Genomic DNA, 23,360 nt, shown 5'->3' on the forward strand with positions numbered 1-23,360 from the left:
TACAAGGTGTGCACAGGGTGTTCCTCTGCAACCTTCAGGCAGTAAGAAGTCACCTCATACCCTGACACATGGCAGTGTGTTGGAGGCACTGTCACAGGACAGCAATGCCATTCCAACTTCTGAAACTCTTTGCAAGCCTTAGCAAGGGCTGAGGCTGAAGGTCCAGCCCCAGGGCTCTGTAGGGTGAAGCTTGCTCAGGACCTCACCACACACCAGCTACAGGCAAGCACTGACAGCACAGTTTGGTGATTTTGCCATCTGCCACCTTAGCCCTTTCCTCCAGGTGCTACAGACCTCAGTATTGTCCTCTCACAGTTCGGGAGAGGAAAGATTTACCTTCCAAATATTAAAAATAATTAAAAAGAAAACAGTAAAACATTGCCTAGAGTTTCATTTTCCAATGCAATAACATCTAAGACAACATAAATAACATAAAGATTTACTATCCAGTCAGGCTGAGAGAATGCTTTGCTTCCCACTCTATACCAAGTCCATGGTAAAGGGGCTCAACAGCATCAGGGTTTCCAAACCCCTCTTTCAGTGTTATCAAGCTCTGAATGTTGCCAAAACCAAAAGTTTGATTTCCTTCTTAGGCTACCTACCAATAAAACAACTAACTGCAAAATCAGTGCTTGAAAACACAGCCAAACAGCAAACCTGTTTTCCATTAAGATACTTCCAAACATATATATTTAAAAAAAATAAATAAATCTTCCACGCAGCCTCCGCAAAATGATGCAAAATAAAATAAAATCAATTTTCCTGCAATTTAATTTCACCACATATAGTTCCCATGCTATGCAACAGAGATGGCCTTCCCTGCTTAGGTTTCAGCTTTGCTCTGGCCATGCTCCTCCAAGAGAGCAGCAGTAAATCTCTCTCCTTACATTTGACTGCATTCAGAACCCTGCTGTCCAGGGGCTTCCTGCTGGGATCACTCGTGGAGGACCGGATTCCAGTTCCACAGCTGTTGGCAAGTGTGTTCCTGCAAGAAAGGCAAAGGGAGAACCTTACAGAGGGGACACAGGGGACACCCACGGCCTCGGCCTCTCCCCTCGGGGTCCTTACGGAGGGGACCACAGCAGATGATGGTTTGCAAGGAACTGGGTGCTCAGGTGCAAGCATCGTTGAGACAAAGCACAGAGATCACTGCAGTGCATGTAGAGGGTGAAGCACTGGCCCAGAATTATCTATGGAAACAGCAGAAAACAAACTCTGTCCCTCGGGAGGGGAGAGCACGTACCGATCAAAGAAGGTGGCCAGGAGACGTCTCAGAAGGACCTTGTGTTTGACACCAGCACATAAGTGGCAATTCATCAGCTGCCCCCGGGTGATGTAAACACCTGAGCCTGGAGGGGTTGGAGAGGGAGAATTCAGAATTAAAGCCTGGGCTGGCTGGCAGCACCCATACCTGCTCCTCCTGGGCTGGCTGGTGCCACCACCCCGGTGACCTGGGAGGCAGCATCTTCATCCCAGTCAGCTGTTGAAGCCCAGCAGGGATGGATGGATTTCTGGAAAAACCTAGCAGGGGCTGTTATCACAGTCCTTTGGGTCTTGGCAAGCCCCAGGTAATAATAATTCCCAATTTTATCTGTACAGAGAGGAAGTCTATGGAAATCAAATTAAATTGCTCTTTTAAATTTTATTTAATTTTTTTTGCCAAGGCTTTATTCTGTGATTTCACATGTACAGATCAGATTATTTATCCTTTCTGAATGAAGAAAACCACAATCCATTTTGCCTTTTCTCAAGCAAAAGATTCTAGAACACACACCCAAAAGGAAAAGCCCTGTCTAGCACAGGACAGGTTCTGGGTCCCACTACAGCTCTGTTTCCATGAGCCCCAAAACCTCTTGACCCTTCTGGTGAGCAGAGAATTCTCCTTCTAAAAGGGGCAGGTCAGCCTGCTTTGCAAGGGTACTGTTGTACAAAGGGGGTTTTGGTATTTGCTTTTAATTAAAATTAAATAATGGGTCATATCTGGATCCAGAACTAACTCTGTTCTCAAGATATAAAAACAGCTACTGAAGAAACAAAATTAACCTCCTTGGTTTTTCCAGGAAAGCCTTCAGGTGGCTTGCTGTGCCCTGAGCCATCAGAGCCAACACCAGACAGTACTGAGGGTAACTTTAATAAATAAAAACTAACTGAGGCAGCCACTATCAGTTAGAGATATTAATCTGCTTTTTTTTTTTTTTTTTTTTTTTTTCCAGATTGAAAAATGTAAATCAAGCAGAGCTGCCGCGAGCCAATTTGCAGCTCACTGTGAAAATAACCTGCACCACTTGATGGTTTTAAGAAGTCTCACATAAAATGTAAATGGGCACAAAATGAATATTCCAGCTACAAAATAAATACTTGGGGTTGTTCACTGTGCTGCAGCGTGCACGCTTCACTCCTGCCTCCCATCCCAGACCCATCCTCCACCAGATGGGTACCTCCCTGGGTACCCTCTGAAACCCAGATTCCTTCTACAGACTGAAAACAAAATCATGTTGCTCACCAAGAGACAAATGAGCAGAAAGGATGAGTGATTTGGGCTGGCTGCACAGCCACACATCCTGGTTTGTACAAAGGATTTTAGAGGTGGTCACTAAACCTCCCTGCCTGGGCAGGGGGATCCCTTCAACTAAACATCACTATGGCCAAGGGAAAACTTCCCAACAGCATGGAAGGCCCATTGCAGCAAACTGAAGCTGGGGAGAACTTAAAAAAGCTGAATCTCATCATTTAAACTGGAATTTGATCTGGATCCCCCAGTTGAACACAGGCTGCTGGTGGGCATGGCCACCACAGCTCATGCTTTGTCCATTAAAAGCCAACCAGCACCATCTCCCACCTTCATAAATCATGGCCATAAATCCTGTAGAGAGCACTGTATTTTCCTGATAAATACCCCAAAAATCTGAAAATAAAGAGTGATGAGAGCACTGAACCCAATTCCTTCTCCTCTGTCCCATCACAGTATTTCACAGCTTAGTAACATCCCAATATCTAAAAAACTTTTACAGTATTTTTTCAAAGCTTACTTGCTGACACAAATTTTCTCTCCATTGCTTTGCAAATCTCATAATGCCACGGGGTCTGGTTTTTTTTTGCTTTGAGGTTTTTTGTTGGTTTTTTTTTTTTTTTTTTTTAGATCTGTGCATCTAAATCAAAATACAATTGAGATGCAGCCCATACCAATCAGGAGGAACACAAGCTGGAGAATTCAATTAAAATGCTAAATTAATTCAATTGAATAAATCCTGTTAATGACACATTTTTCTATCAGCAAATTAAAGGAAACTTGGAACTTCTGAACAGATGATTGGTGACGAATAATCCAGAAAGACACAGCAAGGGCACACGAGACGCATGACTCCAGCAAGAGGAAAAACACATCTCAAGAAGAGATCCCCAGGTATTACCAAGCAAATTACCCTCCTTACCTGCAACCAGCTCAAGTTTTTCCCCAGGATCTCCCTCTGAGTAGAGTTTTGGGTGGCAACGGTACCCGATCTGACTGATCAGACTGGCTGGGAGGGCAACCAGATCCCTTCGGATGAGGACACAGGAACGGTTCTCCAGGGGGATCTGCTCTGGCTTCTCTTGAGCAACTTAAAAATTAAATGGGAGAAAGCATTAAGACAGTTTATTATACAGGCACGATGTTAGCAGGAGGTTAACAGATTCTGATTTTTTAGGTGGCCCTTGGAAACACTGCACCCTCAGCAGCACAACCACTCGCCAGGGCTGTTGTGGGGCAGATGCCACCTGACAGCCTGGGGAGATCCCCTGGTGTCCCCCACCATTCACCATGATTGCCTTGTATGCATGTTTGGGTTCTACAAGAGGGATTTTTGGCATCTAATTATGCTTTAACATTCCCTAAGTTAGTAGTTTATTAAAATGGGAAACTCTGCATGGCTGGCATTGTCCTAGGAGTATGGGATATGGAGCTGGTGTCCCCCATACACACCCAGAAGAAGGGAAGGTTACTTCACCAGGGGGTTCTAAAGCAATAAATTGTCCAGGTGGATAAATACCTGCAACAGTACTAGAACTACTTCCCTTGATGTTTTTTCCTTGATGAAGTTGAAAGTCAGATTCTGCAGACCCCCCCCACTAAGAAATGCCCCAGGAGCCTCCCCTGAGCATGGCACCACCAGCCACCTCCTCCAACCTCCAGGTCACTTCCTAAAGCACCTTCTACTCTGCCTCTGGCAGGCAAATGTCTCCTCCCCATAATCAGAGACCCACAAACCAAAACAGTGGCTTCAAAACCCAATGACTGAGATTTGCCAGGACACAGCTGTGTCCCAACATCCCATCCCATCCACTGCCCATCACCAGCCACTAGCATCCAAAATCCAGAGGTTCCGAGCTGTCCCACCAGCACCACACAAACCCAGGGCTTGTGGGCAGACAGAGGATTAGCTTTCTAAAGAACATCTACAGTGAGTCCACAGACTTGCTTAAAATGACAATTTTTGGCAGCAGAAGAGAGCTGACACAGGCATACATCACCTCCAGCTGCACTGGGATGTGGTGGGAGCAGGGAGAAATCCTGAATGGCAGCCCAGCTCTACAATGATCCATCTCTTTCCCCAAAAATGTTGGAAAACATGGCAAGTGCCACACATAAAACCAAACCCAGACCCATGCTTCAACATTTAGGAACACAGAAAGAAGGAAAAAAAAAAAAAACAAACCCCAAACCACAGCAATTAAGCGTTTGTGAACTCAAAATGTCCCCTGCTCCAGAGGTGTCTTTTCCTGCGATTATTTTGGCGTTCTGGGGGCCACTTTTCCTCCCTCTAGATAAAACAACAAATTTTGCAGACTTGTTGCTGCAGTAACCACAGGGCTGTACAAAGGGAGCACTGTTCTAACTAGGACATGCCCCGCGACGCCGTGCTGCGCCGTGGCATCCTATCACAGGCACGGGGCTGGAGCATCCCCACCCTCCCTTCTCCTGAAAAAGTTGGGACACCCAGGGGATGCCCCTTCCTCGTGGAGCTGCACTATGGCAGAGCAGCATCTCCTTCAGGGATAAAGGACCAAAGAGCAGCAGCACGAGGCACCTGATGCTTTTAAACCCAGTTGTCTTGCCATCACAACCCAGCTGTCCAGGCAAAGCTGTGCAGTGCTGATGTGCAGCCCCAGGGACACACAGAATTTACACCAACTGCAAGTATTTTCTTGTTTGATAGAGCTCCCAAGCATCCAGGCACCCTCTCCTTGGAGAAGGCAGGCATCTTCTGCTCATGTGGAGGGAGCATCTCAAAGACCTGCTGGTACTTATGATGCTTCCAAACACTGATAAGCAGAATACAACCCATTAATTAATAGTGTGTGTTTATATCTCTATATATGTATATATATAGATATATAAATACATATAATAATATTCTATTCCATCCTATCCCATCCCATCCCATCCCACCCCATCCCATCCCATCCCAAAGGCTGCAGGTCTCCAGGGAGAGCAGTTGCAAGCCATACCCCAAGTGAGGCAGAGTTCAGAGCAGGGGAAAGTCCTCACAGCTTCTGACCCAATATTGCTGCAAGGGGAAGAGAACTCTGGAAGTCCTGAACACCCACCAGCTGTGCCCTCCTCCTGCCCACTGCCTCCAGACTGCTGGCACTGAAGCAATGACACAAACAGCATCCAAATGGCACGCAGCTCCAGCAGACAAGGACAACTCCTCTACCACTGCCCATAAGCAAAAACTCAATAAAAAACCAATTTCTGGGCCAGCAAGATCCTAAAGGCAACACTACCGAGGCAGGCAAGAGAAAGATGAGCACAAGCACTGTGTTCATCCCACCTTTCTGGAGAAAATTCAAGGATTTGGTGTCAAACCTGTCTCGAAAGAAAAAACAGCTTTGTCAGGAAGACAATGCTGCTGTGCTGGCTGGTGACAATCCTGCCTTGAAGAAATTCTTTGCTTCTGAAGACATTTCACTTCCTACACACAGACCCACCGAGCAGTTTACATTTCTTCCTGTGAAACCAAATACTTCATGAAACAAACTAAAATTCCAGGTAAAAAAAGACTCCAAAGTAACTCAATCCACTCTTCTGTTGTGGTTTATATCTGCCCTGCTGGCTCGCTGGCTCGGAATCTCTTATTAAACATGAATCAGTTTGGGGACTTTGTTTCCATGAAAGCATCAGCACAAATTCAACGACACCAAACAAAAAGGGAGTGAGGATCCAGGCCTTTCAGGGCCACCTCCACTCAGCAGATACCCATCAGTTATGTAAAGCCCAGGAGACAAGAGACACTTTGGTCCCATGTTTCCAAAGAAAGCCACTCTGTTTGGCCTTTGTGCTCTGAAGAACAGGATAGTATTCACTTCTAATTAATTTGTATCTTCGGAGGGCAGCGGCTCCTTCCCTTTGAATGAGAGGACAAACAATGGGAAGTATTGTTTAACACAGTTTTGTTCTCCACCAGGAAAGGAGCCTACCAGCCAGCAGAGAGGGGCAGGAAATCATTACGGAGGAAGGGATGAGAGCTGCCAGCCAAACACTGCCCTGGTTTCTTTATTCAGATCTATGCCTTCATCTCCAGCTTAGATGGATGCTGCAAGCTGGCAACAAGTGGTCCAGAATGGGAAATATCCTGGCTGAGGAAGCAGCCTCAAACCAACTCACCAGGCAGATGAAAGCTGGAGTCATGGTGCTGCTAGGGCTATGGGTCCTTCTTGGCCCTAAAACATGCCATTGGGCTCCCTCACACCAACTACTTGGTTGTGGATGACTACTTGCCAGGATGATTGCACATCCCACCTGAGGTACCTGGGAACAGGGTTGCTGAACCCACACAGCTCCTGTTGGTCCTTATTGGTGATGGGCAACAAGCTGCCAGGGACTTGGCAGTGCTGGGAATTGCTGCTCACATCCCTGGAATTCACTTATTTCCCTGTTTCCTGATACCTCAAACACCAGGGCTTCAAAATAGTTCATGAACCCACAGTTCCCATCAGTCTGGGTACTCCTCTTGACCATTTACTGGAAATAAACTTCAACACTGAGTATGGACCAGATGATCCTTGAGGTCCCTTCCAACCTGACATTGATTCCATGATTCTCTGAGTAAGAAACAGCTATTCCTGGCTTAGGAATGGGATTCTGAGAGAAAGATCCAAGTGACAGACCCTCATTAATGTTTACAGAGCCCCAGCATGAAAACCACAAGTCAGGAGCCCTGTTCCACCCCAACAGCTACAAAACCATCTCCATCTGCCCCACTGCCAGTCTGCAGACATGTGGAAGACTCTGCCCTGCTCTTTACAGGGTGAGAAGCTTCTTCTCAAACAGCAACATTTTACAAACATTTTTATCCCTTTAGCCCATTTTCCACTGGCACTGGGACTATCCCAAAAATAGCATCCCCAGCATCTCCCTGCCTATGTAAACCTGCAGCACAGAGGACACAGGCACACAGAGCTGGACAGACAGATGAGATAGCCCCAGCCAGGATGGTTTACATTGTGCAAATAATACATTTATAACAACGTAATGGAACGCAGAGATTTGATTTGTGACCTATTTATCCAGGGAGGTAATCTGGAATTAGCACAGGAAAAGTATTCCTGGTTTATAAATACCTCTATCTTGCCTGCGCTTCAGATCTCAGCCAAGGAGTGAAACATCTGCCAGCCTAAAATTAAACATCTGTGTTTTACGGGGAGGAAACCAAGGCCTGGAAGTTTAAGGCCAAAAAAGGCCAGAGGCTGCCTGCCCCCAGCACCCATGGGCACTGCCCAGCTCCCCTCCTGCCAGCCAGCAGTGGGGCTGCTTGAAATGCTCAAAATCCAAAGAAAAAAGTGATTTACTGACTCAACATCGTTGTTTCACCACTTTATGTCCCCAACCCCACCACCCCTCACTCGCCAGCCCCCCAGTGGAAGCAGATCCCTCATTCCAGCTGCTCCCTGCTCCTGCCAGGCTCCCATGGCCATCCCTGCACTCACAACCAGAGACTTCACCACAGCCAGCGACTGCCTGGGGCCGGGATGCTGCCCGGAGCTGCTCCCCATGGATTCTGGGGCTGTTCCTTGTCCTTCTTCCTCATTGTCAGGAATCAGAGGCCAGGAGAGGAAACTATTCTCTCAGCTAATTACCGCAACTCTTACTATCATGGCTATTTTAGATGAATTTTTAATGAAGTGTGCTCTGCTCAGTTCGGGATTTCGTAACTTCCAAGCCCAGCCTTTACGTTCCAGCCATTTGCTGCATAAAGATTTTTGGTTTTCTTCCCTCTCCCTGAAAAAAAAAAAAAAGGGGGGGGGGAGCAGAGGAAGGGGGATGGACCCTCTTGCAGCTTCGCTCTGTGTCTGTCAAAATTGAATTAACTGCATCTGCTGAGCAGCAGAGCTGAGTGATGAGAACGCTGAGCATCTGCAAGTCCTGCTGAAACCCACTTCAGCTCAGGCCCACGACGCTGTAATTAACGAGGATAAAAATACTTTGCTTTTGTTTAATGCTTTCTGGAGTTGTGCATTCTTCAGATCAGATGCTAGAAACCTCAGGAAGCCTCACTTGTGTCCTCAAGGCTCACATGCTCTCCACAACCAGACCCAGTTACAGAAGAAGGAGACATTTTAGCATCGTGCTCCCAGCCTGTCACAGCAGCAGGTGGGCACAGGGACAGCAGCGGTGACACCATAGTCCATAAAGGTGTCCAGAGGGTGGTAGGAGATGACACACCTTCTCCTATATCCCTCTGCAGGCTGCCAGCCTGTCTACCAACAACCAAACCTCACCCTTCCACTCACCCGTGTTTAAGACTGGGTTTATCCTGTTGTTATCTGCAGCTGTTATCCCTTATCTGTTACCCTTTCGTTTATCTGCAGCTCCTTTTGCAGGTCCAACACTTGTCCTGGTCCCTTACAGCAGTGCCACTGCTGCAGGAGGCACATTGCTCAACAAGACCTTCTCCTCACTCCCTCTACCACCACCACCAAACCCTTGGTCAAGGGGATGATGTGCTCCTTGTCTCTCTGACCCCAAGATTTGGGTCCTGCAGAGCATCTTCCCCTGCATGGCCTTGGGAGCAGAGGGTGATGCTGGAGGTGGGTGATGCTGGAGGTGGGTGATGCTGGAGGTGGGTGATGCTGGAGGTGGGTGATGCTCACAGCAAGCAAAGAGCATCAGCCACCAGTGTTCCACCACACCAGCTCCGTCAAGGCTTCAGCTTGGGAAGGAAAAAGTAAAGAAAAAGAGGGAATAAAAAGCCCTCTCTGAAATTCAGGGCTTCGTCTGCTGTGCTCTTCTTTGGCTTTGTTTGTTTTTACAAACGAGGCTCTTGGAAACCTTGGCAATCACTATTTTAAAGGGCTGCCCCCTCCCCCAGGCCTTTGTAAGGCTGTCGGGATCTACATGCCAGCAGCAGGATTAGCTGGCTTCTCTCTTCCATCTTATGGTTTTATTATTCTGCACCTTTTGAGGGTACAGTTTATCCCAAGTAATTAAAACAGTTAGCTGTACAAGTCCAAACCATAATGGAATAGCTTAGGTTTTTTTTTTAAATCTTTTTTTTTGTGTGCCCTCTTTTCCAGGAAGCCTGATACTATAGCTGGCTTATTTAAACCAGGAAACTCTCTTGAAAAGTGCTGGTGTGGAAGAGATATTTTAGCAGAAATGAGGTACAGCTCCAGCATCTCCAGTGACACCCAAAACACTGCTCAGATTTTCATCTCATGCCCAAAAAGCTGCTCATATTCTCATTTTTCTAAGTGGGATGACTCCACACCCTGCAAAAATTAGGTAGAGCCCAAGAGGTGCTGCTGCACCAGCCTGGGCTGGTGATGCCCTCACCATCTGAACTTGTTTTGTTCTGTTCCTGCACCAAGTGGCCCCGTGGCAGGGAATCAAAGGCTGTAGCCAAGGGTATAATCCCAGTGTGCTGAGCAATAATGCCCCAGCACTGACAGCAAACCCTCCCTGCTCCCCACGTGTCCTGCAGTGGGGAAGGGCAGAGCAAAATAAAAACAAAGCTCATGTGGGGGCAAATTTCTGATTAGAAAACCCCCAAACCAGCCTGATTTCTGCTGGGGCTGCCAGGGCCTTGCTCCTGCCAGGGAAGGAGACCCTGACCTTGACCCTTTGGCCATGGAGGAGACCCTGACCTTGTCCCCATCCCCTGATCCCACTCCTCCTCACCCACTTGGTACCAACCACTGGCACTTGAAGCAGGGCTGAGGGAGCACACAGGCTCTGAGGTTTGTTTCCTGCAGTTTCTTGCCACTCTTCTCAGCAAATATTTCTAAATATTAAAATAATAACACTGTAAAGGGGTTGGATCTGGGCTCCCAGTCTTTGGGATGGGAGGGGGTAAGACAGGACAGCATGTCCTCAGGACTAGGGACAGAACAGCTCTAGGTGACAGAAACATTTGTCACATTTTCTCCCTTGCTTAAAAATAAAACCAAAAGGTGTTGAGGAGAGCGTGCCAGCTCTCCAACAAACCAGAGTTAAACATTGGCAGAATTAATCCAGTGATTTCAGCACAGAACCCTGGTGGGCAGAGCAGCTCGGGGTGAGAGGCTGCTCTGTCTGGCCAAGCCAGCAGGAAGATGTCCCTGTCCCAGGAGCATCCGTGGATCAAAGCTGCCACCACAGACCCCTGCAGCTGCCACAGGGGGTGAGACTGAGTGCTGCACACCAGTGACCCCACCAGGCATCTCCCCTGCTGGTCCTGCACCCCCAGCTCCAAACCCACCCCTTAGCCCTACTCCTCACCAGGAGATGCCTTGCACCTTGCTGAAGATCAGCTCCCAGTCCAACCTCCTCTGCTGGTCAATAAAGGCTGACCCTTCCCTTCCCAGGGCTGACCTTCCCCCTCAGGTGAGGTCAGGTGAGCTCAGCCATGGCCACAGGACAGGTGTCCCCACCCTCATGCAACCACCCAGCTCCTTGTTGGCAGCTTCAAAGAGAGAAGGGAAAGAGAGAAGGGCTGAACCAGCCCTTGGGATGGTGTATCTGAAGAGCTTCTCAATTGGGGACACAGCCCACGAGTGATGGCACAGGGAGACCTGTCCACACCACACCTGGACACCGAGCCCACCACATGCAACAAACAAAGCCCCTGAAAGCAAAACCCTGATGAACAAGCCCCAGACTACCCACGTTGGCCGGAGAAGGACCAAGCAAGCACTGAAGGAGAGGAGAAACCCAAGGAGAGAGACTGTCCATTACCAGAGTAGTTTCCCGAGGACTTGATGTACATCTGCCCGTACTGCTCCTCCACCATGGTGTCGTACGCCTCGTCGTCCTCCTCATCCTCCTCGTTGTGGTAGGAGGTGGGGCTGTCAGTGGTGGGAATGCTGCTGGCGCCGGGGCTCGTCCGCTCCCCCTGCGAGTACTGGACCTGCTGGACGTTGGGGATGAGGGTGGCCAGGTTGGGCATCCCGTAGTAGGAGACGCGGGAGAGCTTCAGGGGGGCGGCGTTGGGGCCAGTGCCGCCCGTCCCCTCCCGGGCTCCGGGCTCCAGGGGCCGCTTGCCGGGCAGGCCGGGCAGGGCCCCTGCCTGCAGCTCCAGGTTCTCGTGTTTGACGCGGGTGAGGAGCGGGATGGGCATGGAGGGGGACATGACGTAGGGCGCCGAGGCCGACTGCAGCTGGTTGCAGGGACTCTGGGGCTCCGAGCTGGGGTCTTCGATCATGGCGGTCTGAGAGTCACAGTGAGGAGAGCTGACCTTGAACATCAAGTCCGTCCCTTTCTCCACGATGTGCTGGATCTGCAGGAAGCCGGCCGTGTACATCACCACCAGCTGCTCGCTCGCCGCCATGGTCAGCTTCCCGGTGTAGCAGAAGGAGAGGATCTGCTGGAAGCAAGCCGGGGGGACGGTGCCCGGCAGCTCAAAGGCGTTTTTGCTGTTCCCACTGAACAAGTCTCGGAAGTAGAGGCTGCTGGCAGCCAGGACCGCCCGGTGAGCTTTGAAGGCTTGGCCCTTCACCACGATGGAGACATCGCAGTAGAGCCCCAGCAGCCGCTGCTCGTTGAGGCAGCCCAGAACGGTGTTCCCAAAGTTGGGAATCTCTATGTGCAACATCTGCGACATGGCTCAGGGTCGGCTGGAGCTCCTCAGACATTCAATGCAGGAATATCCAAAGCAGGGCACATCTGAAAAAAACAAAACAAAACAAAACAAAACAAAACAAAAAACGGAGGGAGAGAAAGGCACAGTGGGTTTAGACAGTTCACCAGGAGCAGACGAACCCAACGCACCCGACATCAAAGCTCAGGGCTCAGCTCGGGAGAGCCGGCACGGAGAAACCACCACTCAGAGAAATTACTTATCCAGGTTTCCAAACGGCGTTGGAAACGCTGCTGGGGGGTGGCGAGGGATATTGGGGAAAAATGCGGGCATTTCCTGGGAGTTGAGGACTGTCTGAATAAGCTCCGCTGGTTTATTCCCCCGGGGGCTTTCACTTTATGCAGGAAAATCAGAAGGGTAATGGGAGAGGAGCGAAGAGTAAAGCAAAGCGAAGGCAGGCAGACGGATCGCGGGGAGCATTATGTAAGAAACACGACAACCAACAGCTCTGTTGAAACTACAGAAAAGATATTTATAAAACAATGTGCCATTCCGCCTGAAATAAATACCCAGTTCTGCCGGAGCGGCAGCTCCCAGGAAAAAGCACTTTGAAAAGCAATCTTCCCATTTGCACCAGAAAGAGGGAGCGTTTCAACAGTTAAACCCCTTTCTCAACAGATTTATCCGCCAACAAAACGAGGCTTATCTCCAAATTAAGCCAGATATTTGAGCCCCAATAAAACAAACCCGCGTGCCGCAGCGAGCTGCCTACCAAGGTGGCTTCTTAGAGGGAAAAAATCAACTCAAAGCAGGGCTGGGGACCAACCCCTCCCAGCAAGCCCAGCCCATCCTGCAGCCGGAGCCCCCCAGCCCATCACCCCCAGCCCCGGGATCCTGGCCCCACTGAGGTCTCTCCCAATAACCTCCCAGGGAAGGGGCTGGTGATGCTGGTTCTGGTGGCGCATCCCGGTGCATCCCGGCACGGGCAGTGTCCGTACCTTCTTCTGGCCAAGAGGAGAAACCCTCCCTTCAGCAGCCAAAGGTGGCTGAGCCTTCGCAGGGGCCGGGACACAAAGCCCGTGAGACCTCCGTGAGGGAGCCGAGTGCTGGGACTCACTCCAGGGAAGGAAATCCCTGTGGATTCACCCCCACCAAACCCCCTCCCGACCCCCCAGCTCCATGCAAGAGTCCAGATTTAAAATCCCGTTTGCCTGCAAGACGAGTGAAGAAAAACTCTGGTTAAGTAAGTAGCGAAAGCTCCTGAGAACCATATGAATTAAAAGAAAAGAAAAGAAAAGAAAAAAAACCAAAAACAACCAAACCCAGAAGTTTATCAGAAAGATTAAAAAAAAAAAAACCAAAACCTCCTGCAAAAAGAAAATTATAACCCACAAAGAGTTGCTCTGTTCCCACTGCTGGGGAATGAAAAAAAAAAAAAAAAGAAGAAGAAGAAGAAAAAAAAAAAGTCCTATCTGCAAGGCCACGGGGTAACAGGAAGAAAAGGGAACACACTCGGAGCCAATTTAATTGTATCTGCCTGGTTCAAAAAAATTCTTCCAAGCGAGGAAGTTCCCGGTCCCCTCACCCAGCCGGGAGCAAACGTACCTTCAGTGCCAGGCACAGGGGTCTGTGTCCCCCTCACCCTGCTATCCGCAGCGATGGCTCAGGGGAGGGGAAAAAAAAAAAATAATATAGAGTATCAAGCCCTGGGTTTGTATCTGCTGTAGCTCAAGCTTTTACCAAGTCAAATCTCCCCGGCAGCGCACAGCATCTAAATGAATAGGCCGGATGCAGATTAACATTCAGGCTGCTCTCTGCAATGAATAGAGCCCTTTGATTAGGGACCTGAAGTAAATGCCAGTTTCAAACCCAAGCTTTAAAAACAGAGAAATATCAGTGCCAGAGGAATGCTCTCAGTGTTGGTACAAGACAGACTTTTGATGAGTCACTGCAATGCAAACAAAGATGGCAGAAATACTGTACTGTATGCTGATGAAATGCTTAGTGGTGCCACGGCAACTGAGACAGGTTTTAAATTTATAGTGCAGTTTTGCATATGAATTACGCTGTAAACTGCCTCCCCTGCCATCTAGTACATCCAGAGTGTCAAAGCATTTAAACTATTCCAAACAGTCTGCAGAGCTGGCACTGCTGCTGGTTAACTCCTGCAGCCGGAGGAAGGCGAGGAGAGCAACCCTCAGCATCCCACAGCATCCCCCACTGGACCCCAGCAACCCCCTGCATCTCCCTCTCTCCCCTCTGCATTCCCCTGCATTCCCCCAGCATCCCTCTGCACCCCACAGGATCCTCCTGCATCCCTCCTGACCCAGCATCCCCCTGTGGGCACCCCAAAACCACCTGCCCAAAAGGACAGCTTTGGGAATGCCCGAATCTGCCCAAAATAAAGGTGCTGGGTGGGCAGCCACGGCCTCCATCCCCACCCCCCCCATACCAGAAAGCCTTTCAAACGCAGGAAAAATGTTTACCCCTTGGGGAAAGCTTCTTTCAGGCTGTGGCTGAATCCACTAAAAGCAAATCCATTTGCTTAAGTAATGAAATCCCAGTCACATTGTCTCCTGGATTCAGATTTTAAATTACCTTCGCATTTATTGAGCATGTTTGGTGCTTTTTTTCTGGGAAGGAGGGTGGGGCCTGACTCCGATTACTTCTCTCTTGCCCAGAGCAGTTTTATTTCTGCTATTGCTCCCGGATTTGTTGCAGTGGCTCTGCTCGGATGGTCAGAAACAGCTAAAATTTAAGAGCCTGGAGACGAAGCCATCCTTAGAGGAGAAGAACTGTGCTGGGGATGCTCTGGCCTGGCCCCTCTCTGCCCAGCTCTCTGCTTCCCCTGACCAAGCAGATGTTTGGTGCCTCAAGCTCAACTCCCCAGCAGCAAATTGCTGCTGCTCCTCAGCACCCAGGGGCTGGGTGCCCTCCCCAGCTCTTCCAAAGAGCACCAACACGTCTGCTTGGCATCCCACAGGACCTCCTGGTGCTCTGGTCCAGCCGAGGACCTTCAGGACCTCCAGGTGTTGGGAGGGCTCAGTGGCATCACCCAAACCTGGTGTGAGGTCAGGCAGACCCCTGCCTATGGCACCAAAAGGACACCAAGGTGACATCCTGTGAGGAGGTCAGAGAAAACACCACGACAGGCAAGCCCAGGAGCCCAAAACCTCTTCCAACCATGACAAGGAAAGGAGCCTGCGGTGGGAAATCGGTGAAACTTACTGAAAAATAATGTGCTTTACACAGAGACAAAACTCCACCATTCAAGAACCTGAAGAAAGCCTCATCCGTGGTGACAGCAGAGTGTGGCTGGAGAAGAATGTCCTGCTCTTTTCTTCCAGCAAGAGCTGCCCAAGAGCTGGAGACCCTTCTGGATGTGCTCATCACCCTCCCTGAGAAATCAAACAGGGCAGGGGGAGAAGGACCAGCCAAGGACAGCTTGGTAGCACAGAACAAACCAACTTAAAATAGATATAAATTATTAATATTGCTTCAAATCTGCTCTATAAACAAGCCAGACATGCCAGGAGGAACCCATGTCTCTCTCTAAAAACACCAAAATCGTGTGGGTTCAGCACCCAGTGAGAGTCACCAGAGTGCCCCAGCCTAGGAAATTATTGGCAGATTTCATGTAAAACCTCCCATGAGACTTCAGAGTTAGAACCAAGATGCTCCACACAACAAATCCCTCCTGGAATCACAAAGAAACAGTGAAAATAGCAGGTCTAGGTCTAGGTCTAGCAGGTCTAGGAAGAACATTGAGGCACATGAGCAGAGCCATACCAGTGAGCTGAAAAGCTCAAACCACTTTAATAATTGTGGGTCAGGACTGCTGGATTGTTGTTTCTTCCTCCCCATTCTGTCCCCACCTTTCTATGACCAGAATATAGAAAAAAGCCACCTCGAACCCCCCTAATCCTCCCCTAAAACACAGAAATCCAAGAAATAACAGAAGCCAGTCTGGGAAGCCAAGGAGAACCTGCTTACCACCCCTGAAAGGTTGGACTTGATCTTAAAATATCTTTTCCAACCTAAATGATTCTGTGAAAGCCAAGGAGAACCTGCTCCCCAGCAGTCCTCACCTCCCCTAACAACAGCAGCAACAAAAAATTCCTGTGACTGGATAACAAACACAGAAACACTTGATAATGTCTAACTTAAAAATCCCCTCTGCTAGATATGATTTTTTTTTTCCTCCACAGAGCACCAAAAGGTTTTTGCATGGTTTGAAATGGCTTCAGCCCATCTGTGGTGGGAAGGGCTTTGCTACAGGAGCCCTGAGCCATTGCAGATCCAAACTGGACTTTGCAACCTTCCCTCCCAAGCTGAGCTTCTGCCCCAGGGTGCAAGAAGATCCCATAGCACCACCACCATCCCAAAAAAAATTCCCACTCTCCTTTGGGCTGCCATGTCCTCCAGGTGACAACTGAAGAGATGGACATCTCCTACCAAAGGGGAAAACTTGGCCAAAATGGGATTAAAACCAAGCAACCCCTGCCTGATCATTTCAGATCTGTGACTATTTAAGCAAAACAGCATCCTGGTTCCTAATGGCAGCTTCTTTTTCCCAGCTCTTGGCTAGAGCAGGACAATTTGTACATGTCTGCAGGATTTTTGTAAAGTCATAGCCTTTGTCACAAGATGTTCATAAAAAATGCAGCTGTTATTTGATACAACTTCCAGGAGAGTTTGGGAATTCTGTTTCTGTGTTCAGGTGCTTTGGGGGGGGGGGGGGAAATAAACCAAAAAAAGGAAAAAAAAAACAACCCAAAAAGCAGGTTTGCTCTTTTCTAAACTATTTTCCTGCTCTGAGCTCTGAGGCCTGAAAGGTCAGGGTGAGATAACAACAACAAAGCAAAAAAGCATCGACCTAGAATAAGATGCTGGCACCAGAGCTCCCCCAGGAGTAATCACAAATAATTGGATAATGTATTTAGATTGTCTTTTTCCTTTGCCAATTTACAGAGACTTAGAGATTTGCCCCCCCCTCAAAAAAAAAAAAAAAAAAAAAAATTACAAACAACAAAAAAACAAAAAAAAAAACCCAAAAACCAAACCCAAACCAAACAACAGATAAACAACCCTAAAACCCCCAAATCTGCAGTTCCCAGCAGGAGGGTTTGCTGGGCTGTAGCTGGGGCAGGGACAAAGGGGGGGACAAACCTCCAGGGTGGGAGACAAAGCTGGCCAGGACCTTCACCCCCACCCAGCCACGGCCTCTCAAAAGAAAAGAGCTGAACAGTCCTGCCCTTGAAGGCCCCAAAGGGTCAAAAGAAACTTCCCTTTCTTCTGTAAATGAGGAGGAGAGGGGGAAAATCCCACCCTTGGCTTTGAGGCTGGGGATGTCACCCAGCCGGGCAAGGCCCCCTCAAAGCCACCAATCCCCCTGGCACAGGGGTGACACCTGCTCAGCTCCTGCTATAGGGTTTGTTTGGGTTTTTTTTTCTTTTTTTTTCTTTTTTTTCCCCCCTCTCCCATTTAATAAAAAGGAAATGCACTTTTTGACATCAGCCTGAAGGAAAACACCCAACAGCAAACTGCAAAACTCCTCGCCAAGTCCCACTCCCCCAGCACGGCGCCGCTGCAACGCCTGCAGTGGAATAAACAGTGGAATCAAGTCAAATAAAATGCATTTCAGGTCTAGGCTCTGTGTGTTGGTGGGACCCAGAAGCAAAAAAACAATTAAAAAAAAAATAATTCTTTGCCCTCATACCCCTTCAAAAAAAAAAAAACAACCCCAAGCCCCGAGCATCCCTCTGCCCACATCAGGATTCAGAAACCAGGGAGGGGATGGGAGAGGGATTGGGGCAGAAGCCTGATGGCTGCAGAGTGTCCTGCCCGGCTGTGGCAGGGGAAGGAAAACAAGGTTAAGTTTGGTAATCAAATGACAGTCATGCCCAAGCTCCTTCTCTCTTCTGCAGCATTTGTTTCTGCGGCTCCAAAGTATTCCTTTTTTTTTTTTTTTTTTTTTTTTTTCAAATGCTGCAAGTGGCGAGCAGTGCTGACGGTCCCTATTTTTAGTGTAGCAGCCAGTGGCACCGGGTGCAAGAAGATTATTTCTGCCTTAGGAAGAGAGCAGAAACTGAATTTGCAAATATTACCGAGAAGGTGCAGGCAGCAGACACGCAGCTGCCTCTGCTCCATCACCCTGAAAGTTCCCTCTGAAAGTAAAAACCTGGAGGCACGGGCAGGGGAATGGGGGAAAAGATGGCAAAGTGAATTAAATAAATGCTGATGAGCCAGCCCTGCCGGGGACACGCAGCCAGGGCACTCCAGGGATGGGTACGGGGGGCTCTGCCTGGCAGCAACCCCTGGGGACCCCGGGAACAATCTGGGGGGAACTCTGGCAGCAAATGGGGGGGGACCCCAGCAGCAGCCCCCCCAGGCTCTGTCCTGCTGCAAGGTGAGTCCCTGGCAGCTTGGGCACAGCATCGCTGCTCGAGGTCACCCACCCCAGCAGCTGCTGTCTCCAAAAAGTGCAGTCATTCAGCCAAGGCAAAGCAGGCTATTGCCATTCTTTTTTTTTTTTTTTTTTTTTTACCCCTTTATCTATCACTGATTTTAAGAGCTCTCAAAGCAGACAGAAGCAAAAATAGAGAAAACGCAACATTTCAATTTTTCTTTTTTTTTTTTTTTCTTTTTTTTTTTGCAGGTCGCCGCAAGGAAAAGGGGAAGGGAGAGACAGAGATAAAAATTACAGTTATTCTGCAGAATTTAATTCTTTGCAACCTAACACGAGCTCGAGACCCCCGACTGAGTTCCATCCACCCGAAAGCACAGAGCACCCCATCCCCATCCCTCCTGCAGAGCCTGCATCCCATCGCAAACATTAATTCCCATCCCTAACACATCAAAAAGACAAGTGCCATGCTGAATTGTATTCTCCTCACTCCTCGTACACAACAGCAGAGCTAGCAATATATAACATGCATGACTCAGTTCTCCCATCGTGCCACTACAGAAAAGAAAGCCTTAAAAATAAAGTAAATATCTTAAAAGGTCAATTAAAAAAGCTTACAAAACATCAGACGCTGCTTCTTGTTAGAGCTCATTACCTAGTATGGTGGAGCTGCCTGTGTGTTTTTTTTTCTTGTGCAAGTTAGTCTGTGAGTCAGCATTAACACACATGAGAACATCAGGAATACTGCCTAGTTCTGATGCAATGGAGGTTGTAAAAAAAAAAAAAAAAAGAAGAAGAAATCGCGCTCCGTTTGGACAGGAGCCTGTAATTCAATTGCCTTTACTTTTCAATTACTGCATAGCCTACCCCAACCAACCTGCAGAGGGGAAGGAAACTTTGCTTACATCTCTCTCTTAAAATTAATGACTTTTACTTTTGGCTACAGCTTATTCTCCTTGTTTTAAGGAAAAAAAAAAAAAAAAAAAAAAAGAAAAAAATAGGTTTAATATAATTAACCCTTCAAGGGCAGCTGAGCCCTTGCAGTGCTTGGGATCTCTGTTTTTTTTGTAGAAATTTCAGCACTGGAAGAGAATCCTGCCAAAAAGTTCTGGCGAAGGAAGGCATTTATACATTAAACTTTTAATACCCAATAAAGCAAAGCTACAATTGCATCTGAGCTTGATCCTTAATGGAAATATAAGCCTGCAGATAAGGAAAGTTATAGACAGCAGAAATTTAACTCTGTACTTCCAGGTTTACAGAAGGCAAATACCAGACGGCAAGGGGTGGTTTTCAAACCTGAGCTTTCCAGTCAGTGAGCAAAAAACCCTTAAAACCCTAAAATCTGTGACATGAGGTGGTCACCTCAACCCAACGCCCACCTGGCCCAGGCCAATGGGGCAGAGCAGAAGACAAATTTTTTTATACACTGCATTTATCAGTTGCATTTCAGCAAACAATTTTCTCTCCCCCTTTCCAAGGGAAAACTCCTGGCAGGCTCAGCTCCCACCCTCAGGATCCCAGAGGAAGGCACAGGACACCCTGGCATTCCTGACTTCTCTGCTCTTGCAACAAAACCTTGCACTGGTCCAAGAAATTTTGCCCAAACCTTCACTTCTGGAAGTGGAACCCCCCCTAAGGCACCCCCAGGCAGCACTGCAGCTCAGAATATTTATTTTATAGCTATGATATTATCAATTAGACATGGTCAGTGTGTTATATTCTATATAATCAAGTAGATCTTCAGAGCCAACACCAACATCTCACAAGCTCTGCTGCACAGCTCCAGCACCAACACTGCTTAAATTTGGGAATCTTACAGAGATTCAAACCTCATGCAGCAGAGCAGGTCTGAGGCTGGAGGTAAGAAAACCTCCCTGATGCTCAGGCCAGGCTGCAGCCATGGGCTACAAACCCTGAGCTGATCCCACAGCAACAGACATTGACTGACCCATCAAAATAAACAGGTCTAGCTAATGCATGCAGGTTAATAATCCATTATATTATAAGCCCAGTTTAGTTCCTGGGTTTTTCTTTCTCTGGGTAGACACAAGCACTATAAAATTATTATTTTTTTAATACACAAGTATAAATAGTGATTAACACTCATTAACCCAGAAGGAAACCCCCTAATATTAGAGATCAATCACTCCTGCAGCTTCCCTTGCATGCAGAGTCTGTCTCAAACCAGTGTGAGCCTGGTGGGTTTTTTTTTTGTTGTTTTTTTTTCCTAAGCATGTGGGGTACTTGAATACAGATGAATTGAGTTTTAAAGGGGAAAAAAAAAAAAAAAAACCAACAAACCCAAGCAGCAACTTCTGGGCCAAGTTCTTGTGTGCCAAACTTTTCAACCACCACAGCACAGCTCGACAGTGTTTCAAAAGAATTTAAGCACTGTTTTGAATACTGCTGACAATCTTCCTCATCAAAATTTGTAATTTAAATACCTCAAATCTGAAAAGCACGCTCCCTGGGGCATGCTTCATGCTCCTTCCCCACCACCCACCCTCCCCAAGCCCCGTTTGATACAAAAATCATTGCTTTCCATCTTCTGGCTCTTTTTTTCCCCCAATTCCTGCATCCCTCCAGCATCCCCCCCCAATCCCACAGGGATTAGGCTTAGGCAGAAGTTTTTTCTCCAGATTATCCGTGAAGGAAACCCCTGTAGCACCCAAAGCCATCCTCACTTTCCTCTAACTCCAACACCAGTTTAGGGATCTGTTTACTGGTTTAGAGCCAGAGCCCTGCTGAGGGATGGGCAATCCCATGGCAGGAAAGGGTTAAGGTAGATAAAATGTTCCCTCAAACACCTTCGGATGTGCCAATAAACCCCAAAATCATTCTGTGTCAGGAAGTGGAATTGCTGAGGAGCAGGCAAATGATTTTTTTTCGGGTCTCTGAGGCTACAGGCAGAGGCAGCAGCAGCAGCAGCTCCATTTTGGCAGGAGGATGTTTAAGATTCCCTCCCAGTGCTGCAAAGCACCTTGAAAGGTCGACGAGTGCTTTCATATTCTCAGATCCATCCACAAGGCTGCAGCAGATGAAACGGATTGACCTAGAGCAGCACTGAGGCAGCCTGGGTGCAATAATCCATCCCCAGCAGTGGCAGGGACAGGCTGGGGACCCAACCCCAACACCTCCGGGACCCCAACCACCTCCCTGCTCTTCTGGGCTGTCCCCAACACCAGCACCCACGGTTGGGGAGCCCCTGAGCCCCAGCCACTTCCATAAATATTCCATAATTCCATAAATAAGTGTGTGCAGGGCTTGTGCCCATTACGGAACTCATTAAAGACAGTGATACTTTGTACCATACCCTAATCTTTAATATTCATAGCTTGCTTCATTTGCATATCATGCCATAAATAGTTGAAGCAGAGGTAAAACACAAAGCGCTCTACTTGCATTTCTAATTATGCCTAAAATCAAATGTAAATCACAACACATCCAAGACACAAGAAAGTATTAAATTTGCTGGCTCTCTGTTAAAAAAAAAAAAAAAATTTTTTTTTAAGAAAAAAAAGAAAACAAACACACACAAAAAAAAACCCAACCTACACACACGAACCTAATTATTTTTAAAAAGGAAAATCAAAGGGGTTTATATGGGGCAGGCATGCTGGGGTGACACTGTTTCAGGAGGGCAGCTCACAGGTCCAAGCCCCAGCTGAGGTCATGGAGCCCAACTGCAGCCCCCATGCAGCCCCCCCAGGGCCCTTCCCACCCCCTGTCACGCCAGCCCCCCAGATCTGCATTCCCCATTTCACCTTGGGTCTCTGGAAAAACAAGAGGAACCTTTTCCTCCAGGCCAGCCAGGAAAGCTGATCTCCAGAGAAGGAGGGAAATGTGAAGAATCAGCTTGAATTTAAACTTCAGCTCCAGTGCTGGGCTGGCCCAAGCTGGGGCTTCAGCATCACCCACCAGTGCAGGAGAGTGACTCCAGTGATGGAAACCACTTAACCCTGAGGTTTGGGGAGAAAAAAGGTGTTTTGGGGTGCAGATCCCAGTCCACAAGGAACAGATAATTTCTGTTCCTTACCTACCAGAACTGTGCCAAGGCAGCTTGGGGTGTTTTGCCCTGCTCTGATTTTTCCTGAAGCACAGAAGAACCCCCAGAGCCAGGAGCTGCCCAGTGGTGCTCCCACCACCAACACCAGTTCCATGGAGAAGGCTCAACACCCCCTCAGCTGCTGGTGATGCTGTCCCATGGACAGGCACAGTGTTCCAGAGCCAGGTGCCCTCCAGGCACATCCCAGACATCATCCCTCACAACCAGTGAGCCTGCAGCCCACGTTGCTCCCCACAAGGTGGGTTCCCTGTGGCCATGTCCCACAGGACCTGCTGCAGCCTCAACCCCAACCCTGGTCCTACTGCCACACTCCTGCCCTTCCCCACACTGCTGATGCTCCCAGGATGCTCCAAGTCTTCCTCCTTTCCACCCATCCCCCCAGAAGCTACTCACAATAGAGATTTATCACCTACAGTGCTCAAGAGCTGTGCAGATTTATGCCAAAACAGTTAGTTAAAATAAAATTAACTCAATTTTGCAGACGTAGGGCAGAATCTGTATGTTTTGGGGAGGGGGCAGTGCCCTTGCCCAGCCAAGGGACATGGAGTGGGGTGGCTGCTGGCATCCCTGCCCACTTACCTCCCATTTGCCACTGGGATTCCAGCTGCATCAACCCACTGTGTCTTAATGAGAGGCTTTTGTGGGTGGCTGTCCCCAGGGAAAAATGCATTTTTAAGCCACTTGAAGCAAGATTGATTTTGAAGCAAGCCCCAGCTAAACACCCCCAAAGGGAGCGGGCACCCGGCTGGGGGGGCATCTCCCAGCCACAGCCTCTCCCTTATTTGATTTTTCCTGTCTTACAAAAGGCTTAAAGAGACTTCTGAGAATTAAAAGCTGGAAGAAAAAAAAC

At 48.3% G+C, this 23,360-nt stretch overlaps 1 protein-coding gene across 5 annotated transcripts in view; it reads right to left on the reverse strand.

The window, feature by feature from the left end:
- The window catches only part of NACC2 (NACC family member 2), a 54,682-nt gene that overhangs the window by 6,149 nt on the left and 25,173 nt on the right, over positions 1–23,360 (reverse strand). For 2 of the 5 annotated variants that reach the window (XM_071766604.1, XM_071766605.1), the window contains 4 exons: positions 11,195–12,121; positions 3,432–3,599; positions 1,244–1,349; positions 888–985 (listed from right to left, as the gene is read on the reverse strand). In XM_071766604.1, the coding sequence (XP_071622705.1) occupies positions 888–985; positions 1,244–1,349; positions 3,432–3,599; positions 11,195–12,059 (1,237 nt within the window). In that variant the 5' untranslated portion in view covers positions 12,060–12,121. Of the gene's footprint in view, positions 1–887; positions 986–1,243; positions 1,350–3,431; positions 3,600–11,194; positions 12,122–13,033; positions 13,174–13,640; positions 17,726–19,059; positions 19,081–23,360 lie in introns of those variants that run through there. The other 3 variants (XM_071766608.1, XM_071766606.1, XM_071766607.1) reach the window with 3 other exon arrangements.

Source organism: Heliangelus exortis, chromosome 22 (genome assembly GCF_036169615.1).
Source record: "Heliangelus exortis chromosome 22, bHelExo1.hap1, whole genome shotgun sequence".
Taxonomy (NCBI): domain Eukaryota; kingdom Metazoa; phylum Chordata; class Aves; order Apodiformes; family Trochilidae; genus Heliangelus; species Heliangelus exortis.